Consider the following 26,484-nt stretch of genomic DNA (forward strand, 5'->3'; position numbering starts at 1 on the left):
ATTGCATCTGTGCTTTGTTTGCACTCATTAAACTACTTTGCTATACTGGTCACTTTATGGCCCAGTAGTGGTTTGGAATCTCATTTGGTCTCAATCTCTCAAGGTTGCTTTGTATTTGTTGTACATTCTGTTTCTCATTGCGACAGCTTTATCATTGTTTTGGCCATGATTTTAATTGTCATTTTGTCTGATTTTACTTGCATTTTTTTTTTTTTTTTGTGGGGAAGGCACCAAATCCTGCTTATTTCTTATGAAGTATGTTCTCCATTTTCCCTGCAAATTAATTAAGCATTGAGCTTGTAAACATAGACACAGGAATTAAAAAGAAACAATGTGCTCCTGTCAAATGATGCAAGGAAGAAAAAAAATCAAATGTTAACCAGCTGGGTATTTAAAAACCATGTAATTACTTCCCAGCATGACTTGCACAGGCTTTAAGATTACACCAAACTTTCCCACAAAAAGTGTCTTGTGGTCACTTTGTATCTTTTTAAGGGTCACTTTGCAGCTATTTTAATTTTTAAAGTCTCGTTTGACTGAGTTTGTGAGTCTTTGAGCCTGTGAGCCATTTTAGTTTGTGGTTCCTTTTTGTATCTGTACTTTGACTTTATATGATTTCATCTCATCTGTTCTTTTGTAGTTTTCCTTTATATAAATATCTATTACATATTTTTTGAAGAGGCAGATTCTCAAGTCCTATTTTTCTGTGACTGTCCTTCTTTTTATCCCAGTCAACACATACCCCTGTATATAAGAATTTCTAATATTACAATTTAAGATTTTTTCTCTATTTTTGTTATCTTTAATTTTGGTTTTTATTTTTCTGTGTGGAACAATGCTTTAAAGAATTTTCCTCGGGGATTGATGAAGAACTCTGTTCTTTTCTATTTTGCTATATTCTATTCTTTTGTGTTAAAAAGATATTGTGTTGTACTACTTCCTAAGCTGTAACATTATTCACGTTTTGCCGAATTTAATCGTTGTTATTGTTGATGTATTTGTTGTTAATCTCTCGTGAGTCTCACCGCCACCCGGAACTTTTACCATCAAACCGATGTTCCCCCACGGACGTGTTATTTTGTGATACATGCTACAAGCTGCTAGCGAAAGATAAACATGGCAGAGGTGAGCTTGGAATCGATTTTTGAGTATTTTGCTCGTGGCAGTTGCGTGTGGACAGTTTGTCTCTAAAGTCGGCGAATTAAATTTTCTGTCAATATGTCTGTGGGAGAAACGGAGAGAAAAGTCGCTGAGCCTTTTAGCTTGTTAGTTAGCTTCTGTGTTAAAGGCTAAATCGGCATTTAATTTTAATTTAGCGATGAATAGTCTGATTTTATACAGATTTCATCGCCTCGCAGCTTGAAAATGATGGAGGGGGTTTTGTGATTGTGCTTGTGGACTGTCAGGGTATTTAAATATTAAACTGAAGCTGAAAGCGAGCAGATAAAATGATGTGTGGGTGCTGCTCAGTCCACTAAACAAGGCACAGATGCTTCTAAAAACACCACGGAGAAGTCTTGGATCTGTGACATTATTATACGAGTCCAGTTTGTTTTGTTTGTTTGTTTGTTTTGATTTGATCGAAAGGCAGTGTCGCATCCACAGTTTTATCACAGCAATCGCATCGACAGGCATATTACAGTTCATGATTAACCTAACCTGCACGTGCTTCAGTGCAATTTAATTTATGTAGCACTAAGTACAACAGTCATCTCAAGATGAGAGAAATGCAACAATTCCACATGAGCAAGCAGAATAGAAGGTGGAAATGGAAAAAGTCAAAACCCGTCAAACCTGACTCAGAGGAGGAGACTATCTGCAGATCCAGACTCAGAGGAGGCTTTCCGGAGGGAAGGATACAGACTATGGTGAAGGTGGTTGAATTGGGTGAAGAAGCAGGAGATCTTTGGGAAAACGTATAGATCCTCGAGTTGATCATCTGAACTCCAGAGTGAACAAGAAATCTTCCCACCAACATTTATCTTATGAAACTTTCAGAAACTGTACAATTTTTTACACAAAAATTCAAATATTTAGTTTGAATGTGCTTTGTTTTGACTTATTGCTCTCAAAATGTATTGAATCTCAGAATAGGCAAGCCAGATGTATTTCCATAGTGCAGTTTAGACACAGGGCATTTCACAGAACTTGAAAAAAGAAATAAAATAAGTACATCAAGTGATTAACAATCTTAATTTTAACTGGTTAAGGTCTTGAAATACATTCAAACATATGGATTAAAATCAACATAATGGGGAGAATAAAATAAAAGTTTTATTAAGATAAAGGTATTAAAACATGTTAAATCTGTAGTTTAATGTAAAGCCTGAGTATGTAATAGTGTAATAGTGTTTAAAGTCCCGATTATGAAACAAGCGGGTTGTGCACTTTAATGGCATTTTGGATGTCCATCTACATGATGACGGTGCTCAGAGTCACTGAAAACGTAACATTTGAAAAAGCCTCCCAAAGTTAGACTTGGAGTAGACAGAGGAAACACTGCCACTGGTCGTGCTCCACACCGCTGTGGTAAATAGATTATATGCTCATGTGCGAGTAGATCAACAATAACAAACATGGCAGCCTGAAGTGTCACGACCCTCTGCCCATACTCGAGTTTTATTGTTCATGTTGGTAGTTTTCTAGTTGAGAGTCAGTAGCATCCAATAATGTAATAATCTATGTAGTTTCACTGTAAATTAATGGAAAAACTCAATGTGCTAAAAACAGCAGGGTAGAACTCAAAAACAGCAATCCAGTATGTCGTCTGTCCACACCAATGTCGTGAATCTCCACTGGTCACAGATAAACAGGAGAAACAAGAGGGTACTGTTCGCTGTACAAGCAACAGCACCAATTGGTGGCCTGGCATGCTCGCTACATCAGTTTCAGTGTTTCTGCCATTTTCCTGTAAACTGACATTGTCTTCAAAATAAATGCCTGATCAGGTTTTACTAAACCTCATTTGGTCAAAAATCCTGTAAATGTAAATAGTAGGTTCTCCACAGTGACGGTGCATCACACAAAACAAAGAGAGGTGTTTTATTCTACTCTGTTTTTTGTCTTATCTCAGACTCACAGCTTGCAGGACATGAGGCAGCAGGCGGCCATCGCTGCCAAAGTCTTCATTCAGAGGGATTATACCAATGGCACCGTGTGTCAGTTCCAGACCAAGTTCCCCTCTGAGCTGGAGACCAGGGTAGGTTCTCCGCACTGCGGTTTCCAAAAACATGTCCGATCATCACAGACTGGCCTCATGTTTGTTGGACTTCTGTTTGATCTGGTTGGTTGATGGTGGCAGGAACTGCAGACGAACGGCATGATGGTAAAGAAAAGAAAACAAGAAAACTGGGGTCAGAAAGGGAGGACAAATCTCAAAGCACAAAGACATTAACGTCACAAACTCGCCTGTGTTTATACCAGATCCCGTCGTCGCAGTACTGGGCAACACGATCTAACATTGCATGTTTACCTAACGCAGTTCATTCCTTGTGGTTGACCCCCGGCTCTTGAACACATCATGTCTAACTACACTGACAGAACACTTGCTGCTGCAGAAATGTGGTAATTACAGGACATTATCCTAATTAAAACATGCTCTCTCTTCAGCTCTGACAATAGCACTGTGCGTATGTGGCACACTCATCAAATTATCCCATTCTGGGCCTGTTGTGGCACAAAAACACACACACACACACACGCACACACACACACACATGCACACACACTTGAATTAATTGAAGATGCAGCCAACAGTGAAATCAACCCAGTCAGCATCTTTCCCAGTCAGGGCAGCCGTGCTCAGCCCTGTCCTGACGTGACCTTCGGTGGAAGTTCCGGCTCGAGGTCGCAGAGGCAGGTCTCCGAGACGGAGCCGGCTCCACGCCACATTAAAGCCGCCGCCATCCAAAACGCTTCAGAGTTCACAGGATGGAGAGCTGCAGTGTTTGAAATGTTCGCACCACATGAAACGCACAGCGCTTCAACCGCTCACTGGTGGTTTATCGGCACTTCCCTGTGGAATGGGTGGTCGACCATGTTTTTCCGGTTCACACAAACACACCATGGCGAATGAAGAATGCTTTTCCTCCGTGAGGTGAAAAAAAAAAAACCTAAGTTCCTCTATCATAAAAACTTTTTCCCACATATACTTTTTAATGCGTTTGCGTAATCCCTTGCTTTTAGTGAAATATGCAGCAGCGTTCCAGCGAGTTTAGCTGCTTCCATTTGTAGGACACTAATTTATGTCAGTTTTTATGGCCGTCTGCAGACATCAGGAAAAAAACTCATCTTTTTTGAGACGACATGATTTGGTTATGCAGATGGACTCGCTCTGCAGAGGCATGCATGTTATAATATTGTCTTTGGCAATCCGAGTTATTGTCTTTGGTAGCTTGTTTGTAGTCAGATGCTTTTGGGAAATGATGACAAATAACTAGGAAATCAAACCAGATTCTCCTGGTCCCGGTCCTGGTTCCAGTCCTTGTTCTCAAGAACTTGGTAGTTTTAGAGTTGACAGTCACTGTAATATTAATAAATATTAATAAATGTAATAAACCAGCTTGGTTCTGACTGTACGAATGTCTGTTTTCTCGCATTGTTTATGTTTTTATGCCATTTCTGTCTGAACAGATAATTTTTTTAAATGTTGTTGTGTGAACACAACACTTTCCTGAAAGAAATGCAAAAACGATACGTTGTTGTGGAAATTTGGCCAAAGTTCTATCTCCCAAGTTCCTGTGATAGTTCAGGAGATGAATAAATTGCTGATAGCTTTGGTCTCAGGAAGAGAGATTTGTACCGGTCTGCATGGTCAGTAACCAACGCCTCAGGATTATTGATGCTTTGGAGTCTATTGTTTCATTCCTCACACACAGGAAGCAGAACGTTGGAGGGTTTCCAGAGACCCAGGAAGCCCCTGCTGGCCTCCTTGTCTGTCCTTGTTTGAATAACTGTCTTTTTATCCGTGGAGAGATCATCTGAACTGTTCTGGACCCCAGCATTGAAGTCATATCAATCCTTCGGTCAGAACTATCCGATTCCAGCCACCCACCACACTGTTCCCCCGCATTAGGGCCTTTATACTTATTTAATTATGGAAACCACGCAACAAGTCTACAAAACAGCCGTGATGGGTTTTTACCGTCATCAGAGCTTGTCGTTGCCACAGAGACGGTCAAACCTTCAAGATTCCTCCTCATCACTGTGTGTGTGTGTGCGTGTGTGTGTATGTGCGTGTGTGTGTGTGTCTCTCTTAAGCTGCATTCTGTCCTGTCAGTTATTAAGTGGAAACATTCACAAAACACACGGCCAAGGCATCCTAATCATTTGAGGAGGTGCTTCCAAATGCGGGACGGAGGCCCAGTATTCCCTTGATGTACGACCAGTCCAAGAAAATTCAGACCCTCATTTATCTCCAGATGGGAACAACGGGAGAACACGATCCGGTGCTAAGAAGACAGTGGTGTTTCCACTCTACGTACCGCCGTCCAAACGTACCCCTTTGACTCCCTGCCCTTGGTTTTTAACCCTTTGGTCTTTCCGCTCTGTTTGCATGCATTTCAGATCGACAAGCAGCAGTTCGAGGAGACGGTCAGGACGCTGAACAACCTGTACGCCGAGGCGGAGAAACTGGGGAGTCAGTCATACATCGAAGGCTGCCTGGCCTGCCTGACGGCGTACACCGTCTTCCTGTGTATGGAGACTCACTACGAGAAGGTGGGTTTCAGATTGTTCGGGTGCTTTGCTCTGCTGTTCCAAACTCAACAGCAGCTTAAAATATTTATAAACATCAACAGGACTTACTAGACTGATGGACAATCCAACCCAGCGACCATTGACCCTAGTCAACTCCCCCAACTAGTCATTTTTAGGAAACAAGAAATAACCGGTAGTGTATAAACATGTCCTCCCGTCCAGACCAGCCGTAACATTATGACCTCTGACATGTGAAGGGATAATACTGATTATCTCTTCATGATTCCACCTCACAGTTGCAGCGAGTGAGTGTTACATTCTGGAAGGCGACCTATTACAAACACAGAGTATTGAGTTTGACAAGGGTGAAATCGTAATTACTCGACAACTGTGTCAAAGCAGCTCCAAACCTGCAGCTCTTGTGTGCCGTTCCCAGCCCACAGTGTTTGGTATTTTTCAAAACTGGACCAGCGACAGGGTCATGGGTGGCCAAGTCTTACTGGAGCAGCAGCTGGCATGCATGAAGCGGTCCAAACAACTAGCTACCGGAGATGGAACTCCTGCAGAAAGCAGTGTTGCTTCTAGAAAGAGCATCACAATTGGAAAAAAAAAAATTCCAACCACTATTGAAACTGTCAGACATTTTCTTTTTTTTTTTTAAATGAAGTCTGCCACACTACAGATCAGAAATCCATCCTTCAGAAAGAATACTGATCAAAGTTTCCTAAAACCTTTGTACAAGCACACTGATGTGATCCATATACGAGGAGTATTATGATCAGTGTTGAAACCATCAACCTGCTGAACACTTTTCCAGTAAAGAGCTTCGTTAAATCAGTCGACGTGTTGCGTTAAAGCAATCCTGCTTCGTCAGCTCCACCCAGTCAATGTAGAAAAAGTGATCTGGCCACTTAGAGGTGTTAATCTGGGAGGATTACTACATCGGGGGAGGTTTATTGGATTTTCACATTAAACACATTAAACAGCCTTTCTTTAAATGAGGAATTTGACACGGCTCCTGTTCTACTAACAGCCTGTGGAGCGTTTACACTTCGCCAAAGATGGACTAGTGAAAACTGCTCAGCGATGAGTGAAATCAGTCCCTGACAATCTGAGAACTTACAAAAAAATAAAAATAAAAATTCAGGAAACTGGATGTTTCAGCAGTATATGCATAAAATTAACATGCATGTATTTATAGAGCGCTAAGTTAGAATATAAAGGATCATTACGTGCAACAATTTTCTGATGCCGCTGGAAAGCCAGTTTTTTTCTGCTGCTCGTCCCATAAATCCAGATTCAATTTTGGCACGTTCTGAAAAGGAAAAAAAAAAAAAAAACAATCTTTCCAGTGGTTTTAGATTTACTGAAAAGGAAATTGCTGAACAAAGAAATAATCTACCAGACAGACACTTCCTTGGCTTAGTGCATGATTTAGATTTAGACTTGAAGTATAACCAAGGGATGATCTAACCTTCTGTCATCTGAATCAGTGAATCAGGGCATGTTAGCTTTTGTTTAGAGAAACATCTCCTCTAATTTTTCAAAAACCATTGACAGTTTACTGCACAAAAACTAACGATTATGATGAACAAACAAGCACTTCGGCCTTGTTTACACATCAGCGTTTAAAGTGAAAACGTTTGAGAAGAGTTTCACATTTACGTCAAATGAAACACTGAGAACAGTGTAGTTACCATGCCAGGCCACGAGGTGGCGCTGTTGGTTGTTAAAGACAAGAACACAGACATTGGTATGGACAGATGACCAAGCTGAACCAGTGGCTCCGAGCACTGCTGTTGTCTAGACACCCCGGAGTGTGTAACTATTGATCATATTTGATATTTACTGCCAAAATTCTGCTCAAAACCAAGAAAATTATAAACCCCTGCAACTGAAACAGCTAGAAACAGAAAAAATGTTGTACGTCATAGCAAGAAACGGTGACTCTAAACCAACATAACTATTATTCAATAGAAATAGCTTCAAATATTGGTGACAATTGATTCTCATATATCTGAAAGGTCTAAACCATTTTGAGATCCAGAGGTGTGTTCGCTGCTGCTCGTAGACTCACGACGACACGGCGTGGAGATGTCGTGCACCATGGCGGTTTCCTGCTCCTGTGTCTGCGTGGAACCTTTTAGCTGGGCTGTAAATCACAAGGTTTTTACTGCTCCTGTGAGAGCCTGCAGATATATATGATTTATCCAGATCGAAAACCCCCTTTGGTTGAGCTTATGCGGAATGTAAATGAATGTGTATATCAGCGTAATCCTCCGAATGTCTCATCTAATGGACAGGAGTGATCTGGGGTGAAAAACATTTGGCTTGGTCTGGGTTTTATGAGCTCTCATAAAGTCAGGCAATTTAAATGGACTGATCATTACCAAAGTCAAAATGAAGTCTGTTGTTCGGCTGCTCCACGCAGGAATGTGGTGGGTTTTCTTCGAGTGTGTTTAGTGTGTGTTTTAGTGTGACTTAATTATGATTTCTCCTTTTCACGATGCTATAGGAACAAGCGAGGCCTCATTTACACGATGCTTTTCATTCCTGTGAAGTTTCACATTTTGAAATCAAATTTTAAAGAAAACCGTACGCTGTCCACCCAAGTTCCATTGTCGTGTGCAAAGGTTTTCTGTCTTCTCTTGAAAACATTGTTTCGTGAAGGTCAGAGCTGTAGCTGTCTTTGACGGCCCCCGGGTGTCACACTGCGGTAAGCCACTGCTCCTAAGACGTAAAGTCAAGGTTAATTCTGAGCAGGAAGGGTTAAATCCAGCCGCTTCCCCTGGAGGGATCAGTAAAGTCTGTTTGGTTACAGTATTCTCTCTTTCTTCTGAAGTCCTTTATTAGAGCAGGAAGCAGAACATGGTTCAAATCAGACTATTTGACAAACTTACTTATTAGTCGGTGACCCTGTGCGACCCCTCAAACCTTCTGCTTCTTCACTGGTAGTTTGTGTGAAGTAGTAGAAGGAAAACATTCGGCTGTGCCGTCTTTAGTCTCTCCAGGCTTCTGGAACCACTTCCAGAGGATCTGAATCAGGTCAGTAATCTCAACATTTAACGTGAAACACCTTTTCCGCCTGGCTTGTCTGCAACGTGTAGCTTATAATCCAAGAGTTTATTGGTTTGATGTTTTCGTTTAAGATTCAGAAAAGTTTACATTTGGGAAAGATTTGAGCACTTTTCTCTGAAATAAGCTCAAACATCCTTTTCTCATCCCAACAATTTTCCAAAGAGCATCTTTGTCTGATGAGTAATTAAGTGAAAGATTAAAACATCAGACTATCTGCGTCAAACGTACTCGTCTGTTTTACTTCCATTGTTTTTTAGATTCTGTGACTAAATGACCTCAATGTACAACAATGGAGTGAGTGAGTGCTTTTAGAAGCACTGCTCTAAATCAAAATGCTGGTCAAATACAGAGTGAAGGTGTTTTTTTAGATGGACGATAGTCACCTGGTGGAGGTGATCTAAAGGTGTTCATTCATTATCCTCATCCACTTCTAATCTCAGCAGCACAGAAAGGCTTGAAAGCCTGGAATGAACAGGACTGACTCAATCGGATAGCAGTTGTTTCTCCATAGAGGAGCACTAATAAGGCTGTTTAGTGCTACGGCAGTGTGTTTCACCAGATTATAATGGATTTGGGACCCTTTGGATGGGATTCTTCTGATTCCACCAGTGATCAATGAATCATCCCCCATGAGTCGATGACGAACACGACACAAGGATGCATCAGTTACGGCCCCACATTCCAACTGAAAACTCAAGGCCGTTTCATTTTCGTTTCTGAAAAGCTTCATGTTTACACAACGCCGTTCTGCAAACAATGTCCATTTACACGGCAAAGGTGGAAAGGCTAAACACCATGGAGTGTCTGGATGTCGTGGGTGCTGTTGGCCGAGTACGCTCTAAACGCTGACAATGGGAGACACGGACAGACGAAGTGGGGTCGTTATCATGGAGACTGTCAACTCTGAAACTCCCAGGACCAGGAGGACCTGGACCAGGAGAATCTGGACTGGAAGTCACGACACTCTGGAGACTGCCATTGTTATTGTCCATCAACTTGCGCATGTACAAGAAGAAGAATTTACCCTGACTGTGATACATGTGCAATAGCAGCATTTTCGCCATCTGCACAGAGCTTCACCTCGCGAACCATTTCCAAAAAGTTATTTTCAGCACCGTTGTATCAATGGACACAGAAACCACAACCAAAGTCTTGTGTTTTTCACTTTAAATCATTGCTGTGTAAACAGGGCCCAAGTCACCAGCCCCTCAGGGGCTTTTACAATGTTTGCTGAGCCGCTGTTCAACCTATTTTATCAAAGACATTCTAAAATGTGGTTGCTGATCTGTTTTCTAGGTTTTGAAGAAGATTGCAAAGTACATCCAGGAGCAGAACGACAAGATCTACGCACCTCGAGGTCTCCTGCTCACCGACCCCATCGAGAGAGGCCTGCGAGCCGTATCCTACTCTGTGTGTTCGTGCGTGCGTGCGTGTGACGAAATGCAACACGCTTAATCATCCACTCAGTTTTCACACCAGAAAATGCATCAAAGAAGCACATTTGAGTTTGAAAGCCGCAGTGTTTTCACAACGAGAAGCCATGTCGTTACGGCTGAACCGGGACGTACGGGAAGAGGGATGCTGTGCTGGATATTCTGCTCAACTTTTTAACTTGTTAAACAGAGCCGGAGACCAGGAAATGGGAACGTAATGTGGCCACAGTTTGAAGTAGAACAAGGAGCTTTCACAATGAGCTAATAGATGCAGTGATTTACAGGCCTTCTGCCCCCACTAACTGCTGGCTGAAAATGGAAAGCAGCAGTCAGCGCAGCTTACAGGAAATCCAGCGCTATGTAGGGATACACTGTAAAAACACCAGATAAAAGTTACTATGTAATCCATAGCATCTGCATGAAATCAGCGAGTGCACCGACATCCTGGCCGTCCCAGCCTGTGTGTGTGTGTGTGAATGTGTGTGTGGTGACTCAACATCCCAATTAATTGCAACAGGGCAGCAATGGGAGATTAAGGATAAGAAAATATGAGTGAAATTGTTGGCAGCTGAGCTCTGTTCCCGCTCCTGCCTGGTGGTTTGATGGGGTTGACAGTGATCTGGATTATTTCTGCGGCGCTGTGGAGCTGCCGTGCTGACTTTGGCCCGAGAGCGCCGGCTGATTGATGGGAATGTCTCACTTGAGCCGTGGTTTTAACATTTGTACCGAGGAAACATCATCATGTTTGTAGCTGTCCAATCGTGTAGTGACTTAATTTTACCACCTGTACTCCCAAAATGTGCCTTTTTCATCCCGGACCGATTGCTTTAAGGGATGTTTTATAAATTACTTCCCTCCTTTCAAATGTTAAAGCAGGACTATTATCCTCATTTGAAACTTTTTGTAGCCATCAAAATGTCTTGAACTCGATCTTTTTCACAGTTAACCCAGCTGTTTTACTTTCTATCACTCCAACTCATGGAAACTCGACCTCATCTGTTCAAACACTTGTGTTTCAGCAGCACTGAGCCTGCAGTCAATGAACCTTTCAGTGCTCGTAATTTAACTCCAGCCTCAGCGTCCTGCCTGCTGCTGCTGTAACCATACAATTAAATGATGAGATGAGATAAGGTCAGCGTATCACATCAAGCGTCCGCACCATTCTTTAAAGTGTTACTATGATTTTGAACATTTTTTCCTTATTCCATGTCATTATTTGTTTGCCGTTCCCCAGTTCAGTACTGCAGTTTCAATATTTTAAAGTATATTTAGTACAATAATGAAGTCAGATTCCCTTTTAATAGGTGAAAAACACATTTAGCACACTTTAACAACATGCACACTTGTAAGCGCCCAACAGTCGGCCGTGGGTCGGGTTCAGCTCTAACTTGAAGCATCAAGGAGTTAATTTATTAACTTCGTTGCATCTCAGCATCGTTAACATAATGTTTTACACTTTCTGAATCAGGTCATATTTGAGACAAAGATGAGAAAGTCTTTTTTTTTTAGTTGATTTATTATAGTGATAGTGAGTGATGCTACATTCCATGAATTCTTAGCTTTGGAGACCAAGATTATAGACACACACATGCGAATGGTGAAGCTAATATGGATACATTTCACGTCTATCTTTTTGGTTGAAATCACACTGTAGTTGATTGAAATGCTTGATAATTGAACATTTTGATGACGATGTGCCCTCTTATATGCTCATTAAACTGAGAAAAATCACATTAGAAGAAAACTGTGGCTCAGGGAGCTGGATGTTTGTATACCCATGTATTCCCTAGACTTATTATTGTAATTTTGGAACAAACAGGAAGTGATCAGTGTGGTTCAAACCTTCTGGCTTAACAGTTTAAGTCGCTCCCATCACAACTAGCTGGTGAATGTTGTGAATTATCTTTAAAAGTAATCCATCTTTCCATCTATACCAATCCCATAATACAAGGAACTTGTATCAAAAAAATCTACATTAGACACTAAATCATCTGCTTGTATGCATCTGTTGCGACATTTAAGTGTGTGTGGTGGCAGCTGCACTCAGGGTCAGTGTTCTTGCAGTGTTCACCCGTGTACGAAGAATGAAGTGTGCAGCTGAGCCTCATTGTTCCCACAACCCCTTGGTTTTTAGTGCTGTTCAGCCTGGTTCTCAGCAGACTTTCAATATTACTTTAATAAAGGCCATTAAAGAAAACGATGTGGATGTTCTCCTCATGAGGAGCGGAAAAGACGTTTGTGACGTCGTATTGTTGGCCTGCAATTGCACGACAATGCATGTCAGATGTTGTGGAGCGTTGCAGAAGCATGTATCAGGAGTCGTGTGTTGGGTTCCTCTTCACAGGGAGATAAGTAAACTAATGTGTTGATCTTGTAGAAAGAAACCAGTATGGAGTTCCTTTTTTGGCCCAGTGGCCTCAATTCTGAATCTGAACCTCTAGTTAATTCCCAGCCTCATAAAAGGACAGGCATCGCTTCAGGTTGAAGCCACACTACGTTCCTGTGAAGCCATCAGCTTCTCCGAGCCGTGCAGGCCCCCGGGCAGCCACCCAGAGACCTGGAGGCTCGCTGCTGTTTCCACCCTCAGCTCAGAGCGTCGCTGCAGCGTCACCTGGTGTTTTCGCCCTGTTTCCTTGACCAGACCGATCCAGATTGAAGTCACCATCTTTGAAGACAGAAGCCTGACCAGATAGAAGCTGCCACGGTGAGTCGCATGATCGATGCTCCAAACACCACCGATTCAGCGCCGTTAACCGTTACAGCCAAGCAAATGTCTTCCAATTCCACTGATCCATTTTTCCAATTACAAACCACAAGGGGGGGGGGGGGGGGGGGGGTTAATAAATGTGGACCCTCTCTCTCCCCCCGTGTTGCCCCCGCCGTCCGCCGTCCTCATGCTGAAAGCCCGCCCGGCATTCTCAGAGAAACAGCCACATCAAAGTTTGGAGCTTTTTGGTGTGTGAGTAATGTGGGCTAACTGCTCCAGCGGCGGGAGGCCCGCTCCAGACCGCATTCCGCTCGCGGTGTGGGACGGCGCTCGCTGAATCCTCACGCCTTCACTGAGGGACTCACACACACACACACGTCCTGAAGCAAAACCCAGCAACTGAACACCGAGGACACGACGGAGTCTCCCATGGATGCCGACCCGTGTCGCTCTGCTTACATGTTATGAGGTGCAGTTAAACAATTATCAAATTTCAGTCCAAACGGCCCGTTTCCTTGTTATGCTGCTGCCCGCTGGGTTTTTACCACTCGGTTGTCTTGTTGGAGGAAGTGAGGGGAAGGAATTCCATAATCAGCTTAAAAGACAAATTTAAAACAACAAATGTTAGCTGGATTATAGCAACAGTGGGCCAGTAGAGAAATGCACTTTCTGCCTCTGCTTCCTATGATTTCTGTCTTATTATGGTTCTTTTTAACTTCTTCCAGCCATCAGATTGAGTTATGTAGCAGATTGATTCATAATCAGTCCTGAAGAGTTTACTTCTGTCAAACTGTTGAAATTTGAGGATTTGATACACAGAGAACGTGTTTATCTGTTTTCAGTGCAGTGAAACGAATATGTTCAAGTGAAAATGCATCCTTTTGGGGTTTCAGAGTTTTGTGTTTTCACGAGAAGATTTCAGAAACAATAAAAACGATGTCGTTAGCTGTTAGCATGGCTGGCTATGACTTGGTGCTGCTGTTGGTTATTGTGATGAAACCATTCATGTGTGCAGAGTCATGACACTCTGGAAGAAATCTTTGTTATTGTGCATCTGCTGAGCATGTGCAGGAATATATACCCCGGCCGCGGTGCTCGTGCACGGCAGCAGCCTCCTCACTGAGCCCGAGCGTTCCCATGAAGTGGCGTTTTCACCTGATTCCACAGCGATGGAGCCTGAGAAGTTTCGAAAACTTCCACCTCGGGAGCTGTTTTCAGGAAGTTGCATAGTTTTGAATTTTCACCTGAAACCCTTCAGTGAAGAAGTCCTCAGCCTGTATGGCTCCAGATGGGCCCAGCTGACTCACTGGGGCCATCTAGTGAGGGAGGAGGAGCTCAGTTCCCTGTTTGGATCCCTAAAACCAAGGTGTCGAACCCACAACTTGCATGACATTCATGATTTGTTTAAAACCTCTTACCGTGTTCTGCATCACATTATCCTTTGTTTCTACTGAAATAGAAGAGAATGAAAACCAAGAGAGGCATGTTAACAGCTGTTAATTTATGGTTCTGTCGTTGACTTGAAAGGACAGATATGTGCTTCTCACAGCAGAATGAGCCTCTGGCTCAGCCTGGTGTTCAAGCAGGTTTCTCATCCCGCTGCACTCGCTCCTCACACCACAACACACACTCTGCTTCCTGACGTTGCAGAAGCCTTTTAGGAGCAGACGCAGCGTGGCGGTGGAGTCCAGATGGATTTCCTGCAGGTCTCTCAGGATCCTGGTTTGAATGTCTGTTAGCAGGAAGTCCCTGTTTGTTCTCTGGTGTTCAGAACAGAACGAGACGAAAGGGAAGCTGAATCATACTGAAAAGTACTTTCCACAGAATCTGGACGGGACCCAGCAGTGCGCCGTGGCCCCGGCGCTGCCATCACGTAGAGTCAGACATGCCCGGTGAATGTTCGAGCAGGGGAATGTTGTGCTTGGCAGCCTGTTGGTGGCTGGATGGAGAAAGCATCGCCCCACCGCTGAACAGAGGCGCACGGGGAATAATCTGCTCTTATGAGATTCCTGCCGAGCGCCTCCATACATATACATGTCCTGTGGAGGAATGTAAACCCTGGACTTTTATAAGTAGCTGTTGATAGAGGAGCACGTTGGAGCTGAGCCACAGTGAGACAGGAGACCACAGCCTGAACACACACATCTCTCCCAGAGCTCAGGCCTCGTTATCCTGCCAGCGGCTCCACTTTGCCGTCGTCTCCCGGCCTGGACTGATAGAGCTATGGACCGGGAGGGAATCGGCCTCTTCTCCTGTCACGTTCATTCATCATTAACATCTCTGCAGAGCAGTAATCAGTCTGCGTTCTCTGCTCATTTATCACACTCAGGAAAGTGGAGCCCTCCACCACCAGACCAGATCTGGCATTCCCGCTGGTCTGAGTGTAAAACCGCAGTGATTAGAATCTGACCGCCCTGTTTACAGATGAAACCTGCTTTTAGTGCAGCTATTCTCTCCGATCCGTACTCTGGTATGACTTTCAGTCCAAACAGTACAGGAAATGGTGTCAAACAGTAAAGTCACTTGATATGAGATCATTTGACTTTCTGTTGAAACCTCACAGAAGAGCTCCGTTAGTTCTTCACATCAGAGAACTGAGGCGTTTTCATCCTGAAAGGTGAAATCTGGCCGTCCTCTGGCCGCTCCCGTCCTCTCACACTTCCTTTCTCGTCGTCTCTCCGCCGTGGGTGTGGCTGAGGGCCGAGCAGGCTTACGGCGGGATTGTTCCGAGCTTCCCAGGTGGATAGTGTGACGGATCTGCCTCTGCTGGGATCAAACCCGACTGCCTCTCAGGGATCCTTGCTGTGCTGTAGAGCCAGTCAGCTGTGAATCGGCTTTTACTCTGAAATCCTCTGAACTGAACATGACTGCTGATCTGGAGGAATGCAGGGTTCGGTGGCCGCCTGAGGTTCTCACAGCAGCTCTTCAACCTGACCACCAGGTTCATGGCTTCATGGTCTGATCAGTGTTTTTGTTTTTTCCTTTTTTTCCCCAGCATCCTCCCTGAGCGAACGCCGCCTCCCTCCACACTGCGTCTCTACAATCCGTGCAAGTCGCTCTCATCTCCAAGTCCAAAACTCTTCATCTGACGTTTCTTCAGATTCTTCTTCTGGCCGTTTCCTTCAGATCCGTCACGTTTCTGCATCTTCAGCACAAAAGAGGAAGACTCAGCCGTTTATGAAGAGTCAAGCCGTCACCTTTCAGACTAAATCTCACTTTTTCAACAGTAGAGTTTGTGCTGGTGAAGAACTTTTCTATAATCCGGTTTCCTTTTGGAATCAGGAAGTGGACACAGGGTAACTCATCTCTCTTCACTGTATCTGCATGTGTTCCTGTGCCGGTCTCCTTTCCCCTGCATGTTCCGGAACATTCCACTTCAATTTGAACATATTCTAAACTTTATTTTCATGATTGAAAGAAGCCATGTCCTGCTCGCTCTGTATTTAGCATGTGGAACTATCAGTGCAACCACTCCACTCATCCTTTCCTTCTTTTTCTTGTTGTTTTTTGGAACCTGTGCCATGCATGGCGTTCAGTGACTGCTGCTGATGTTGGACTCATGCCTGGTGACGACATCCTCATATAGTGAGATTGCCTTTGACCGAAATATTAAAAGTGCTCTTGTTTGTTGACAGTGGCTTTGAATGTCGCCTTTTTACATATTTTTTTTTAAAAAAGTTTTGATGCAGCGGTCACACCAGGAATCCAAGGAAAGCAGCAAATTAGCTTCAAGATGTTCAGGGATGTCAGACTCTCGTTGGTATCGGCTCACGTGTTCAGTTTAATCTCGATCTGACACCATCAGCAATCTATCGGGAAAATGTTCACATTCCCTGCTTTTTTCTTTACAAAATCGTTTAATTTTTTTTTTCAAAAACAAAAGAATGAGGTGAAATCCTTCTCCTTAGTGATGTGCCTGTTGATACCGAAACCCCAATATTTCAGATTCTCCTTTTGAAAAACATGTCTGTAAAGCTGATGACAATCGCCAACATCCTTTCTGAAGCCAAGATGATTTCACCTGACGCCTAACCCCAACAAAACACTAATAGTATGTCTGTATTTAGATCAATTGTGTAACACTGATAATAATAAGTGTTTTTAATTCTTTGGTGAAGGAATACTTGTGTAAGTTAAAAATTTCCAGTATTTAGTAGCTTTTTCCTGCTGCCTGCATTACTCGTCATGCTTATTTCCTGATTGACGAAGCTCATACAGCTGAACACTCGTCCCAAACATGCCGGAAGTTATCGTACTGTCAGACGACGGCCGCTAACTTTGTAGTAGTGATACTGATACGCCGATACTTCCAAGGTTATAAGCCGTCCGATCAAATCTCAAGTTAAGTTTTGTGTTCGATTTAAAACTTCATTATTTACGTTCATTCCTCCACGTGATCTCAGGGTGTGGCCTCTCACACACACACGAGGCTTCTGTTCATTCAGTAGTATTGGTATTGATGGTTTACTTGATATCAGATTGGAAAGGAAATATCTTGCATCGCACAAATTGTAAAATCTGATCTGTTTTTCTTGGTACATAATGTTTTGTCATCTGGATTAAAACCTCTTCTGCTTTGGCGCCCCTGCTGAGAAGAAATTCAAAAACTGAAGCGATTTTTACATGATTTTCTTTTTAACTTTTGGGCGTCTTTCTGGTGTGACCAAGCCTGGATCTAAAGGATGGTGTATTGATATCGAGTTAGTTTTCTGTGGTGTGAAGACGCCTCGTGAATGTGACCGGCAGATGCATTGAACCGCCACATTTATGTGAAGAAACTCACCTTCTGTTTTTCTGTATTCTTTTATTTAAAACGGAATTCAGTGTTTAAATGGGTTGTTTTTGTCAATGTTCTAATGTAAAATGAAAGTGCTCTATACTCAAATAAATCATGTACTGTTTTTTTTTTACGCCTCTCTGCCTCCTGCTGTCATTTATCCAACTTTGAAATGAACAGCTGTCTGACTACCTGGTGTTTACTTGAAAAATGTCTGAAAGTTTAACATCCAATAACGTAGTTCAGGATAATTAAAATAACAGGAGTTTATAAAAATAGTAACTACTAATTTTCAGATTTTTTTTTTTTTGTCCATTGGTGCACATTTATTTCCTCCAAGTGTGTCCTCAGTTTCCTGTACAATACGTAACATCATTCCTCACATTTTGGAGTCGAAACTAATTTTTCTAAATGCTTAAATAGAAGAAAATCTGTCTTAAAATTTAGTTTTTATTCACATAACACTTTAAACAATGACTTAAACCTAATTCTTCAGTAATGTCCTATTTCGATTTTTCAATTTCAAATTTAATGATTTTTTTTAAAGAGTGGTTACAAAAAGATACAAAATATATATTTTAAAAGAATTTTATTGGAAAAAAAACTGACCAAAAGTGCACATATCGTATGATCTTCTTGAAGTTTTTGAATAATGACATTTTTATACTATTTAAGAAATAAATCCATTTAATTCTATGAAAAATCTATTATCCTTATTGTTTGTATGTTTACTGGATTCACATCAGCTCATTTTACTACAGTTTGCCAGTAGAGAAATCTTTTTAAAATGTCATATTTCATGTTTATGTTCTGTACTTCTGTTAATCTAAATTGAATGAAGGAATGCTTTCAAAGAATGTTCCTCTCTGTATTTCTATTCTATTCTATTCTATTCTGTTCTATTCTATTCTATAAGTTGTCATTGCTGGACAGGCCGCGCTGTGTTCTTCTGGCCACCAGAGGTCAGTGTTGCTCAACAACAGTCAGCATTTCAGAACAAAAGGGAAGGATTTCAACTTCTACAATGAGTCTCTTTGAATCTACTGATCCAAACTGACTGATGAGGAGTTTAAAAAGTCACTAATTCACCCTGTCATGCACAGGGAGAACATGCAAGCTACGCACAAAGGCCTAACCTGGATTGTTGTTGTTATTACTCAATAGGTTTTCATTTTCTTGCAATAATAATAATAATAATAATGATAATGTTGACGCACTGAGCTTTATTAATTTTTTTTATTGTTTGATTTTATTAATAGTTTAACAATTACAACCTTTAACTTTTTAAACCTTAAGCAGAATCATATATGAAGCTGCAGAATTAGCTGTAGAATTTCCTTGTATTTCAGAACATTTATTTCATTGTTTTTTTCCTAATAAACTTTTATAAACCTGCTGACATGTTATCATGAGCTGTAGCGGATCCAGAGTGGGGGCAAGGGGGCGGTGGCCCCAGGGCCCACAAGGTCATAGGGCCCCGTTTCATGTGATGTGTTCATATTTACTCGTAAATAAATTATTATAATAAAATGTGCAGTGTGTGCGAGAAGGTATCCACATATGATTGTGGGCTCCAATTTGCCAATTCTTACATTACGACTGTCCATGAATGCATCAGAGCTGTAAGCCAGCGCTGATTGGCTGTGCGGCATGAACGAGGTTTTTCTTTTGCACTTGATCTGAACTCTTTGGAAGGAAGTTAAACAGTAAGCTAAACACTATGCTAGCTGCTAGCGGTACTACCCAAAACCTAACATCGGAGCCACTGGTGAGTCAGTGAAACCTTCAAAAATATTATCTTTATCAGAATGCTGTGGTCTGAAACCTCTGCCTATTTGAATGTGCCTTGTGTTGCTCTCAGCAATAAGAGACCTGAGTCTATTTATTTCTCTAATATACGTGAATTCCAAAAGCTATAGATAGCTGTGTCTGTATCTATCTGAACAGATTGTGTAATTTTAGACCAGCTGTGTTCATTTTATGTTTAAACTGTGTCAAAGATGGTACAGATTTAGCCAGTGAGTGTTTATCTGAGTTTCAGCACCATGGACAGCGGAAGCTCGGAGACTGACAGCTGTCAGGCTGCATAGTGTGTGTGTGTGTGTGTGTGTGTGTGTGTGTGTGTGTGTGTGTGTGTGTGTGTTCTCGTATTTCTATCCTTGTGGGGGCCAAATGTCCCCACAAGGATAGCAAAACGTGAAACGACGTGCCTTGTGGGGACCTTTTTCCGGTCCTAAGTAGGAGAAACAGTGTTTTCTTGACCATGTTGTTGTTACTGAAAAAAGTAAAAGTGCAAAAACATTTCTTTAGGGTTAGGCTTTGTTGTGGTGTGGGTTAGGGTTAGGGTAAGGGTCAGGGTTAGGGGCTAGACATGAATGGGAGTCAATGGACGGTCCCCACAAGGATAGAAATACAAGACTGAGCGTGTGTGTGTGTGTGTGTGTGTGTGTGTGTGTGTGTGTGTGTGTGTGTGTGTGTGTGCGTGCGTGCGTGCGTGCGTATGTGTATTTGTTCTTCAGAACAAGTTTGTGAACTGGTTTGTGACTTTATTTTGCTTTCTGAGGCATAGAGGTTTGCTTGGCTCAATAAAAGTGAGCATTAGTGTGTTGTTTGACGGTAGGATGAGGTATTGTTTGAATGGTAAGATTATTATCATAAGGGCCCGAGAATGCTCCGCCCCCTCTGTACTGAGACCCACACTCCGCCTGTGATCATGACACATTAAGTTTCATTATTTTGTTTTTACTCGTATATTCCTTATATTAATATTTTGAAATTAATCATGCATTCATTTTTAAAAAAAATATTTTTGCACTTTTTGTTTTTTAAACCTTTGCTGATATTTACAATATTGAAACCAAAATATTCGAAGTTTTTTTTTATCATTTTATTTTTCATTAATTTTCTATTGTTCCATTGAATGTTATTCTGTTTTTTTAAACTGGATTGAGTGATTAACTTCTTTGAGATATTTTTATTTTAAATAAATTATTTTATGTAGACAGGTTTTCACATGGAAACATTACATTGATTTACATTGACTAGAGAATTATGCCGACTTTTTTTTTTTTTAGCAGCCTTTGATTTAGGATAATTATGGTTACAATTGATGAACTTAAACTGATGAAAATAAAGTTGTTCAGCTTATGATTTCTTTTTTCTTGTAGCTGGTTGGATCAAATTCAGTTGGAGAAATGTGTGTTTTCTACTCCCTCATCTCACTCTGCTCTCCTCTCGGCCCTTTCCATTTGGTCCTCTCTGCTCTTTCTGATTGTCATAAACCATCCTTCGGTCATCGCTCTCATATCCTCTTGTTTTCTCGATTTTGTGACAGACACTGTCTGGAAAACACCTTGTGTGAATGTTTTAGTCGATTGTTTCAAATAAACCTTTAAAGAAATGGATGACATACAATGACAAATAATCAGTTTAAAGACATTCTCTACACAAGTTTTCAATGGTTGCATGTCAGCAGTCATGTGGTGCATAGAAGCAAAAAGTTATTTTTTCTTCTGTGAAACAGAAAAAGAATGAAAAGCTTGAATGAATGAACGATAAGTTGTGTTAACTGAAAAAGAAAGTCATTGAATTCATAGAATTCATGTCAACATTTTATTTATGATGAAATTTCAATGTTTTTTCACACAAACTCTTACGTGTTCTCATGACCGGCACCAATGAACAACTTTTTTTCACATTCAATAAAAATACAGCTTCTCACCTGAGTGAGCTCTCATGCGGAGCAACACTGAACAAAAACTTTCCACACATTTAACAAGGATACAGCTTCTCACGAGTGAGTTTTCATGTGGGTCATAAAGTGCCTCTTTTGAATGAAACCTTTCCCACGTTTCACAAGAATGCGGCTCCTCACCTGTGTGAGTTCTCATGTGGACCAACGAATGAGACGATTGACGGAAACATTTCCCTCATGTTTTACAAGGATACGGCTTCTCACCTGTGTGAATTCTCATGTGGATCAAAAAATCACTTTGGCTGGTGAAACATTTCCCACATGTTTCTCAAGTTTTATTGTTATCAGTGTCTTTCCCTGCCTTCCGACAGGATTTCCGTTTTTTATGGACAATTTCACCACGTTTCCTCACAAAGAAGCTTTTCACATCCAGCTTGCTTCTCTGAAGCAGGAAAGTCAGTCCTTTGTTTCCCAGAATCCTGAGAAAGGAGCTGTTCAGTGTCTGCTTCTCCTTCTGGTTCACTTGGGTCACTTTGCTCCTCAATAGAAGGAAACTTAAAGGTATCGTTTCAAACTTCAGCACAGGCTGCGCTCCCATCTTGCTGGTGCCGAGATCCTTGCGCTCCTCAGTATCTGGAGATTCTGGTTCTGATTGGTCCTCTGGAAACTGCAGAAATCCAGGTTCTTCTGGTTCCTCTGTGATGTGTGGAGGTTCTGGTTCCTCCTGTTCTGGACAGCAGTCTGTCTCCTGTTGAAGGAGCTGCTCCTTCCTACAGTGATGGTGCTGTAGCTCTGCAGGGACATAAAATTACAAGATAAAAGATAAGTCACATAAGTGGAACTGAAGCAGAGAAACTGAAAACTTTCATTCAAATTTAACAAATAATTACGCTGAACTTTTTCTAGGTGGGGCATTCACTCACTTTCTCTCATATTCACACAACATTCTGTTAACTGTTTACCACGCTACCTGGGATGGAGAGGATCATGAGATATGCTGCTTTTAAATGGTCTCAGGAAATACGTGTTCAAAAATCATCAATGTCCTCAGTGTTATTGTTCAGTCCATGAGGGAAAAAAGTAGTGATAGTTCCATGAAACACCTCTGCAGCTGGTGAAGGATTTCCCTTTCCAACAGACCACGACACGTGAGACATGGAGACCTGGTCTCCTCCTGCACTGTCCTCAACACTGACACCACCCAGAGCTGAGTCCTCACTCCACTTGAGCCTCCCAATCATTACACAAACTGTCCATGTTCGTTTGCTGATGACGCAGCTGTGGTGGGACTGATAACCAACAATGAGAAGGCGATGTACAAGTGTTTGCTGTCATGCCAACATTTGAAGAGTTCTGAAACGTCTTCAGAAGAAACCTTTGAGCCTGGCAGTGGTTTTACAAAAGTAATACGAACCACAGTGAGGAAAGCGGTGATGTCTGCCATGTCACTACCATATTAAATTTGTGGGATCTGTGAGAAAAGAAATTGCATTGATAGGATCTGTATTAGGAGTGAAGAGGAACATTTTCATAAATGTAAAAAACAGAATAAAAACTCCAGTTTGCCAGTCAATACACTGAGGATATCCTCACTGGCAAACTCACTCAGAAATTAATTTTGAGTAGCAGTCACGTTTTTTTCTCTTTTTTTTTTTTGTAACAACTGCAAAACATGCACATTGAAAATGTGTTCAAATCATGGGGCTGGTGGAATGCAAGTCATGATTTCGATCATTTTAATCCGAATTCTCCAGTTTGACATTCGTGTGCTTCTGTCTGTGACTGCAGGTTTTGTCCAGAGCGGCTGGACTTGTCACTTCTCCTTCCTGTTCCAGATCCTGATGCAGGTCGTTATGTGGATGTTTTTTGCGGCGTTTTTTGGGATGGGAGCGCAAACCGTGGTCTACTGCGCCGTGTCGGACGAGGCGACCAAACACAGCGGGGGCTACTTCGTGGACTGCCGGCCGGCCACTCTGCGGCCTTTTGCAAGAGACTCCGACGTGGCGAAGAAACTGTGGGAAGCCAGCGAGAAGCTGGTGAAGCTGGCTTAAAGGAAATCACATCTTTGAGTTTTAAGGAACTTATTTCAATGGTTGATCGGCCACAGTGACCCAACTGTCCCTGTGTTTAATTTTTTTTAATAATTTTTTATTGGTTTACAGCAGAGCTGGTCCATTAGGCAAAATTGGCAGATGCTAAGGGCACTGTGGCCTTCAGGCAGCGCCAGAAATATTCTATTAAAGCTAATTATCACTATGAACTCTTTAAATGGAAATGTTCACATTGTTTCAAATGCAAAGCAATAGCCGATTTAATATTACCACAAATGATACTCCAATTGGAGTGAACTTTGGTCTGAAGGACCTGGATGACTCTTAAAACACACTGTGTATGACCATGTTCACTGGCATCCTGCAGAGAGTGTATCCTGCTTACCCCTGGATCACTTCAAGACAGACGACCAGCTCTTTTGCACTGCATGTAAAAATAAAGAAACTTTAATATGTGTGTACAAACACGGAGGGACAAAGCAGTTCTCTATTTAAATGGTCATTTTATTGATGACACCTTAACACATTTTTCTTGAAGTTAAAGAAACGTGTAGCACATAAGAGAACAGAGCAGTAATCCGAAGAATCCGAGGACTAGAGGGTTAATATATTACAGAAGAAAAACCCAAAGTGACATAAAGAGAGACAAGGGGAAAGAAAGCCGAAACAGGAGAAATCAAGAGGAGAGAGGCGAGGAGTGAAAGACACTCTACATTTTTCTATTTGAGAGCTGCGTTTGGACAGGAAATGGTTGAAAGTCCCGTCCTGTTCAGAGGAAAAAAAAGATCTCACTCTATTTTCTATTTTGTCACACACGATGAAGACGAGCTAAAAACTCAAAACATTTTCTTCACTGGGAGAAATCCAAATGAGTCCGACTTGTGTTTGCTCCATAACTTTTATTATAGCTTAACACACAAAGCACATTGTCAGTCCAAGTATACGGTTCGTATACATAACGGAGCTGTTCAACATGAGCTGCGCCCTCAGAAAACAGAGGGCCAGCTCCGTAGCACCATGAACAAAGGAAAAAGGAAAAATACTGGATTCACATGGTTTTCCACAAAAAAAAAAAAAAAAAGGTTTAAAGAAACCTGATAGTAAGAGTAAGGCTGTTTTTAGTGACGACACTTCAGGGTGAACATCCGACATCTGATTAGAAAAAGGAGTTGAGAATATAAATGTCAAGTATCACGACAACCACATGATCTTAAATACAAACACGTTTTCTGATGATGTTCAAGTCTTTCTGCTTGGTTCTTCCAAGTAACAGTGCTCTTTCTCTCGGCATGGGTGGTTTTCGCCTCAAGGCAGTAAAGAAATGGAGGGTTGCAGCATTTTCTTCCATTATTTGTGATTAATCTTTTTACAATTGTTAAAAATTCTGGTTCAATTTGCAAAAGATAAATCCTCAGTACTGCACAGAAACATCATTATATTTACAGTCTTTGGTGATTCGTATATTCCACGTATCGATGTCGGTATATTCTTCAGCCTCTTCAGACATGTAGATCTCAACGTCTTGTTTAGTTACAGAGAGACTCAAGCACTGGTGCAAACAGCAAGATTGTCATTGCGAGAAGGAATAAATCGGCCATGTTTTGCCCTAAAGTCCACTGACACTTGAAATTTGAACAGTTTCAGGAGAACATCATCAATTGATTGATATTTTAATAACTTGACCCTTTTTTCTTACTTTAATTTCAATTAACTGCTTTTCTTCACTTCAAAGCAGTAACAATGTGATATGTTGTTCAGCCTGAGCTCAGAATGATGTTTGGATCTCGGGTATTGGTTATTAAACATTGTTTTTAGATTTAAAGTTCAAATAAAACGAACAAAAAATGGAAACCAATCAACCGAAGGCAATTGATGAAAACTCAACACCAGGATGCAAATCTTCTTCATGAGCCTCAACTGACGCATCAACCCGGTGGTGTTCAACCTGCTGCCCAGGACCCCTTCTTCAGTTTTTTATTTGTGTGTGTGTGTACCTGTGTTTTGTGGTAATTCTGAGACCAAAGGAGTTAAACAGCCTTTCTTAGAGGCTGGAAAACCCAGAAGTTGTGCAGTACTCCATTACACCACTTGAGGGCAGCACAGCTTCACTGACGAGGAGCGGAGAGAATGACAGACATGAGGTCCCTTATTATTATTAGCTTAAATGTTGCTACATATCATGAAAAGGAAAGATATAGAGTATTTGGGTAAATAAGACTGCCTCAGACACATTTTCATGACACCAACTGGACCGTAGTGCAACTCTTCTTCAAAAATGTGACTGAAGCTTCGTCCATGAGAACACCAGAGTGAACGCTCCAGTTACTTAAAAGAAAAAAAATCCACGACAAATGCTGTGTTTGCTTCTTGAAGACTTTCTCCAGAGGAAATGCTGGCCTGACCTCAGGACCTCTGGACTTCAGGCGCCTCAACATTGACAACAGTGGGCGCAGCTGCTGTTTGTCTGGATGCTGTCGGACGATCTGACACTGAAATCCAGAGTGGAAGGAGATCGGTTCTGGTAAAGTGCTGCAATTCAAAGAAGCTCCTCCCAGAATGAAACATCTGCACTGAGGAAAAGGAAGGGAAAAAAGGCATCCACAGAGTTTCACCCATCTCTTGAGGAGTCTCTGGATCTGATTCTGGATTTGGATGAAAAGGAACGGGTTGGACCAGGTCAGGGTGGTCAGCACAGACGGAGACGGTTCAGTGGTTCGATGGTTCAAAGGTTTGATGATTCAGCGATTCAACAGGTGGTCGGTGGGCTTCAGACGGTGTACTTGGTGCCCCCTGCTGCTGGTTTACCTGTGGGTCACCTGGTTGTTTAGGAGGCCGGGGAACGTCTGCTCCGTTTCAGTGCTTAATGAGCCTCCTGCAACAACAGAGGCACAGTAAACAGTGATCAGTGGGGGATTCAGAGTGTTGGTGCTGCTGACACTTGAACATTCACCACACCATCATCTGCATACGAGGATAAACCTCTGTTACAAACAGACAAGTTCCTCAATACTCTTTGACACCAGTTGCAGAGGATAATAAAAGTAACT

General features: G+C 41.9%; 2 protein-coding genes across 2 annotated transcripts in view; one reads left to right on the top strand and one right to left on the bottom strand.

The window, feature by feature from the left end:
- Positions 1-1,071: 1,071 nt before the first annotated feature.
- LOC115398522 (golgin subfamily A member 7) lies at positions 1,072-16,547 on the top strand. Its single transcript, XM_030105330.1, has 6 exons — positions 1,072-1,125; positions 3,074-3,199; positions 5,566-5,718; positions 10,072-10,173; positions 12,860-12,912; positions 15,911-16,547. Exons 1-5 carry the CDS (start codon positions 1,117-1,119, stop codon positions 12,899-12,901), a joined length of 432 nt encoding a protein of 143 aa, XP_029961190.1. The 5' UTR covers positions 1,072-1,116; the 3' UTR covers positions 12,902-12,912; positions 15,911-16,547.
- A 7,782-nt stretch (positions 16,548-24,329) lies between these two features.
- Positions 24,330-26,484, bottom strand: part of loxl2b (lysyl oxidase-like 2b) — a 32,929-nt gene continuing 30,774 nt past the window's right edge. The window contains exon 14 of the mRNA XM_030105322.1: positions 24,330-26,309. Coding sequence (XP_029961182.1) covers positions 26,239-26,309 — 71 coding nt within the window. The 3' untranslated portion in view covers positions 24,330-26,238. The remainder of the gene's footprint in view (positions 26,310-26,484) is intronic.

The sequence above is a fragment of the Salarias fasciatus genome, chromosome 12 (assembly GCF_902148845.1).
Source record: "Salarias fasciatus chromosome 12, fSalaFa1.1, whole genome shotgun sequence".
In the NCBI taxonomy this organism is placed as follows: domain Eukaryota; kingdom Metazoa; phylum Chordata; class Actinopteri; order Blenniiformes; family Blenniidae; genus Salarias; species Salarias fasciatus.

Coding starts and splice junctions, on each gene's coding strand:
- LOC115398522 (XM_030105330.1), top strand. Junction 5,719..10,071: donor TGGAGACTCACTACGAGAAG/GTGGGTTTCAGA, acceptor TCTGTTTTCTAG/GTTTTGAAGAAGATTGCAAA. Junction 10,174..12,859: donor TCGAGAGAGGCCTGCGAGCC/GTATCCTACTCT, acceptor AGACCGATCCAG/ATTGAAGTCACCATCTTTGA.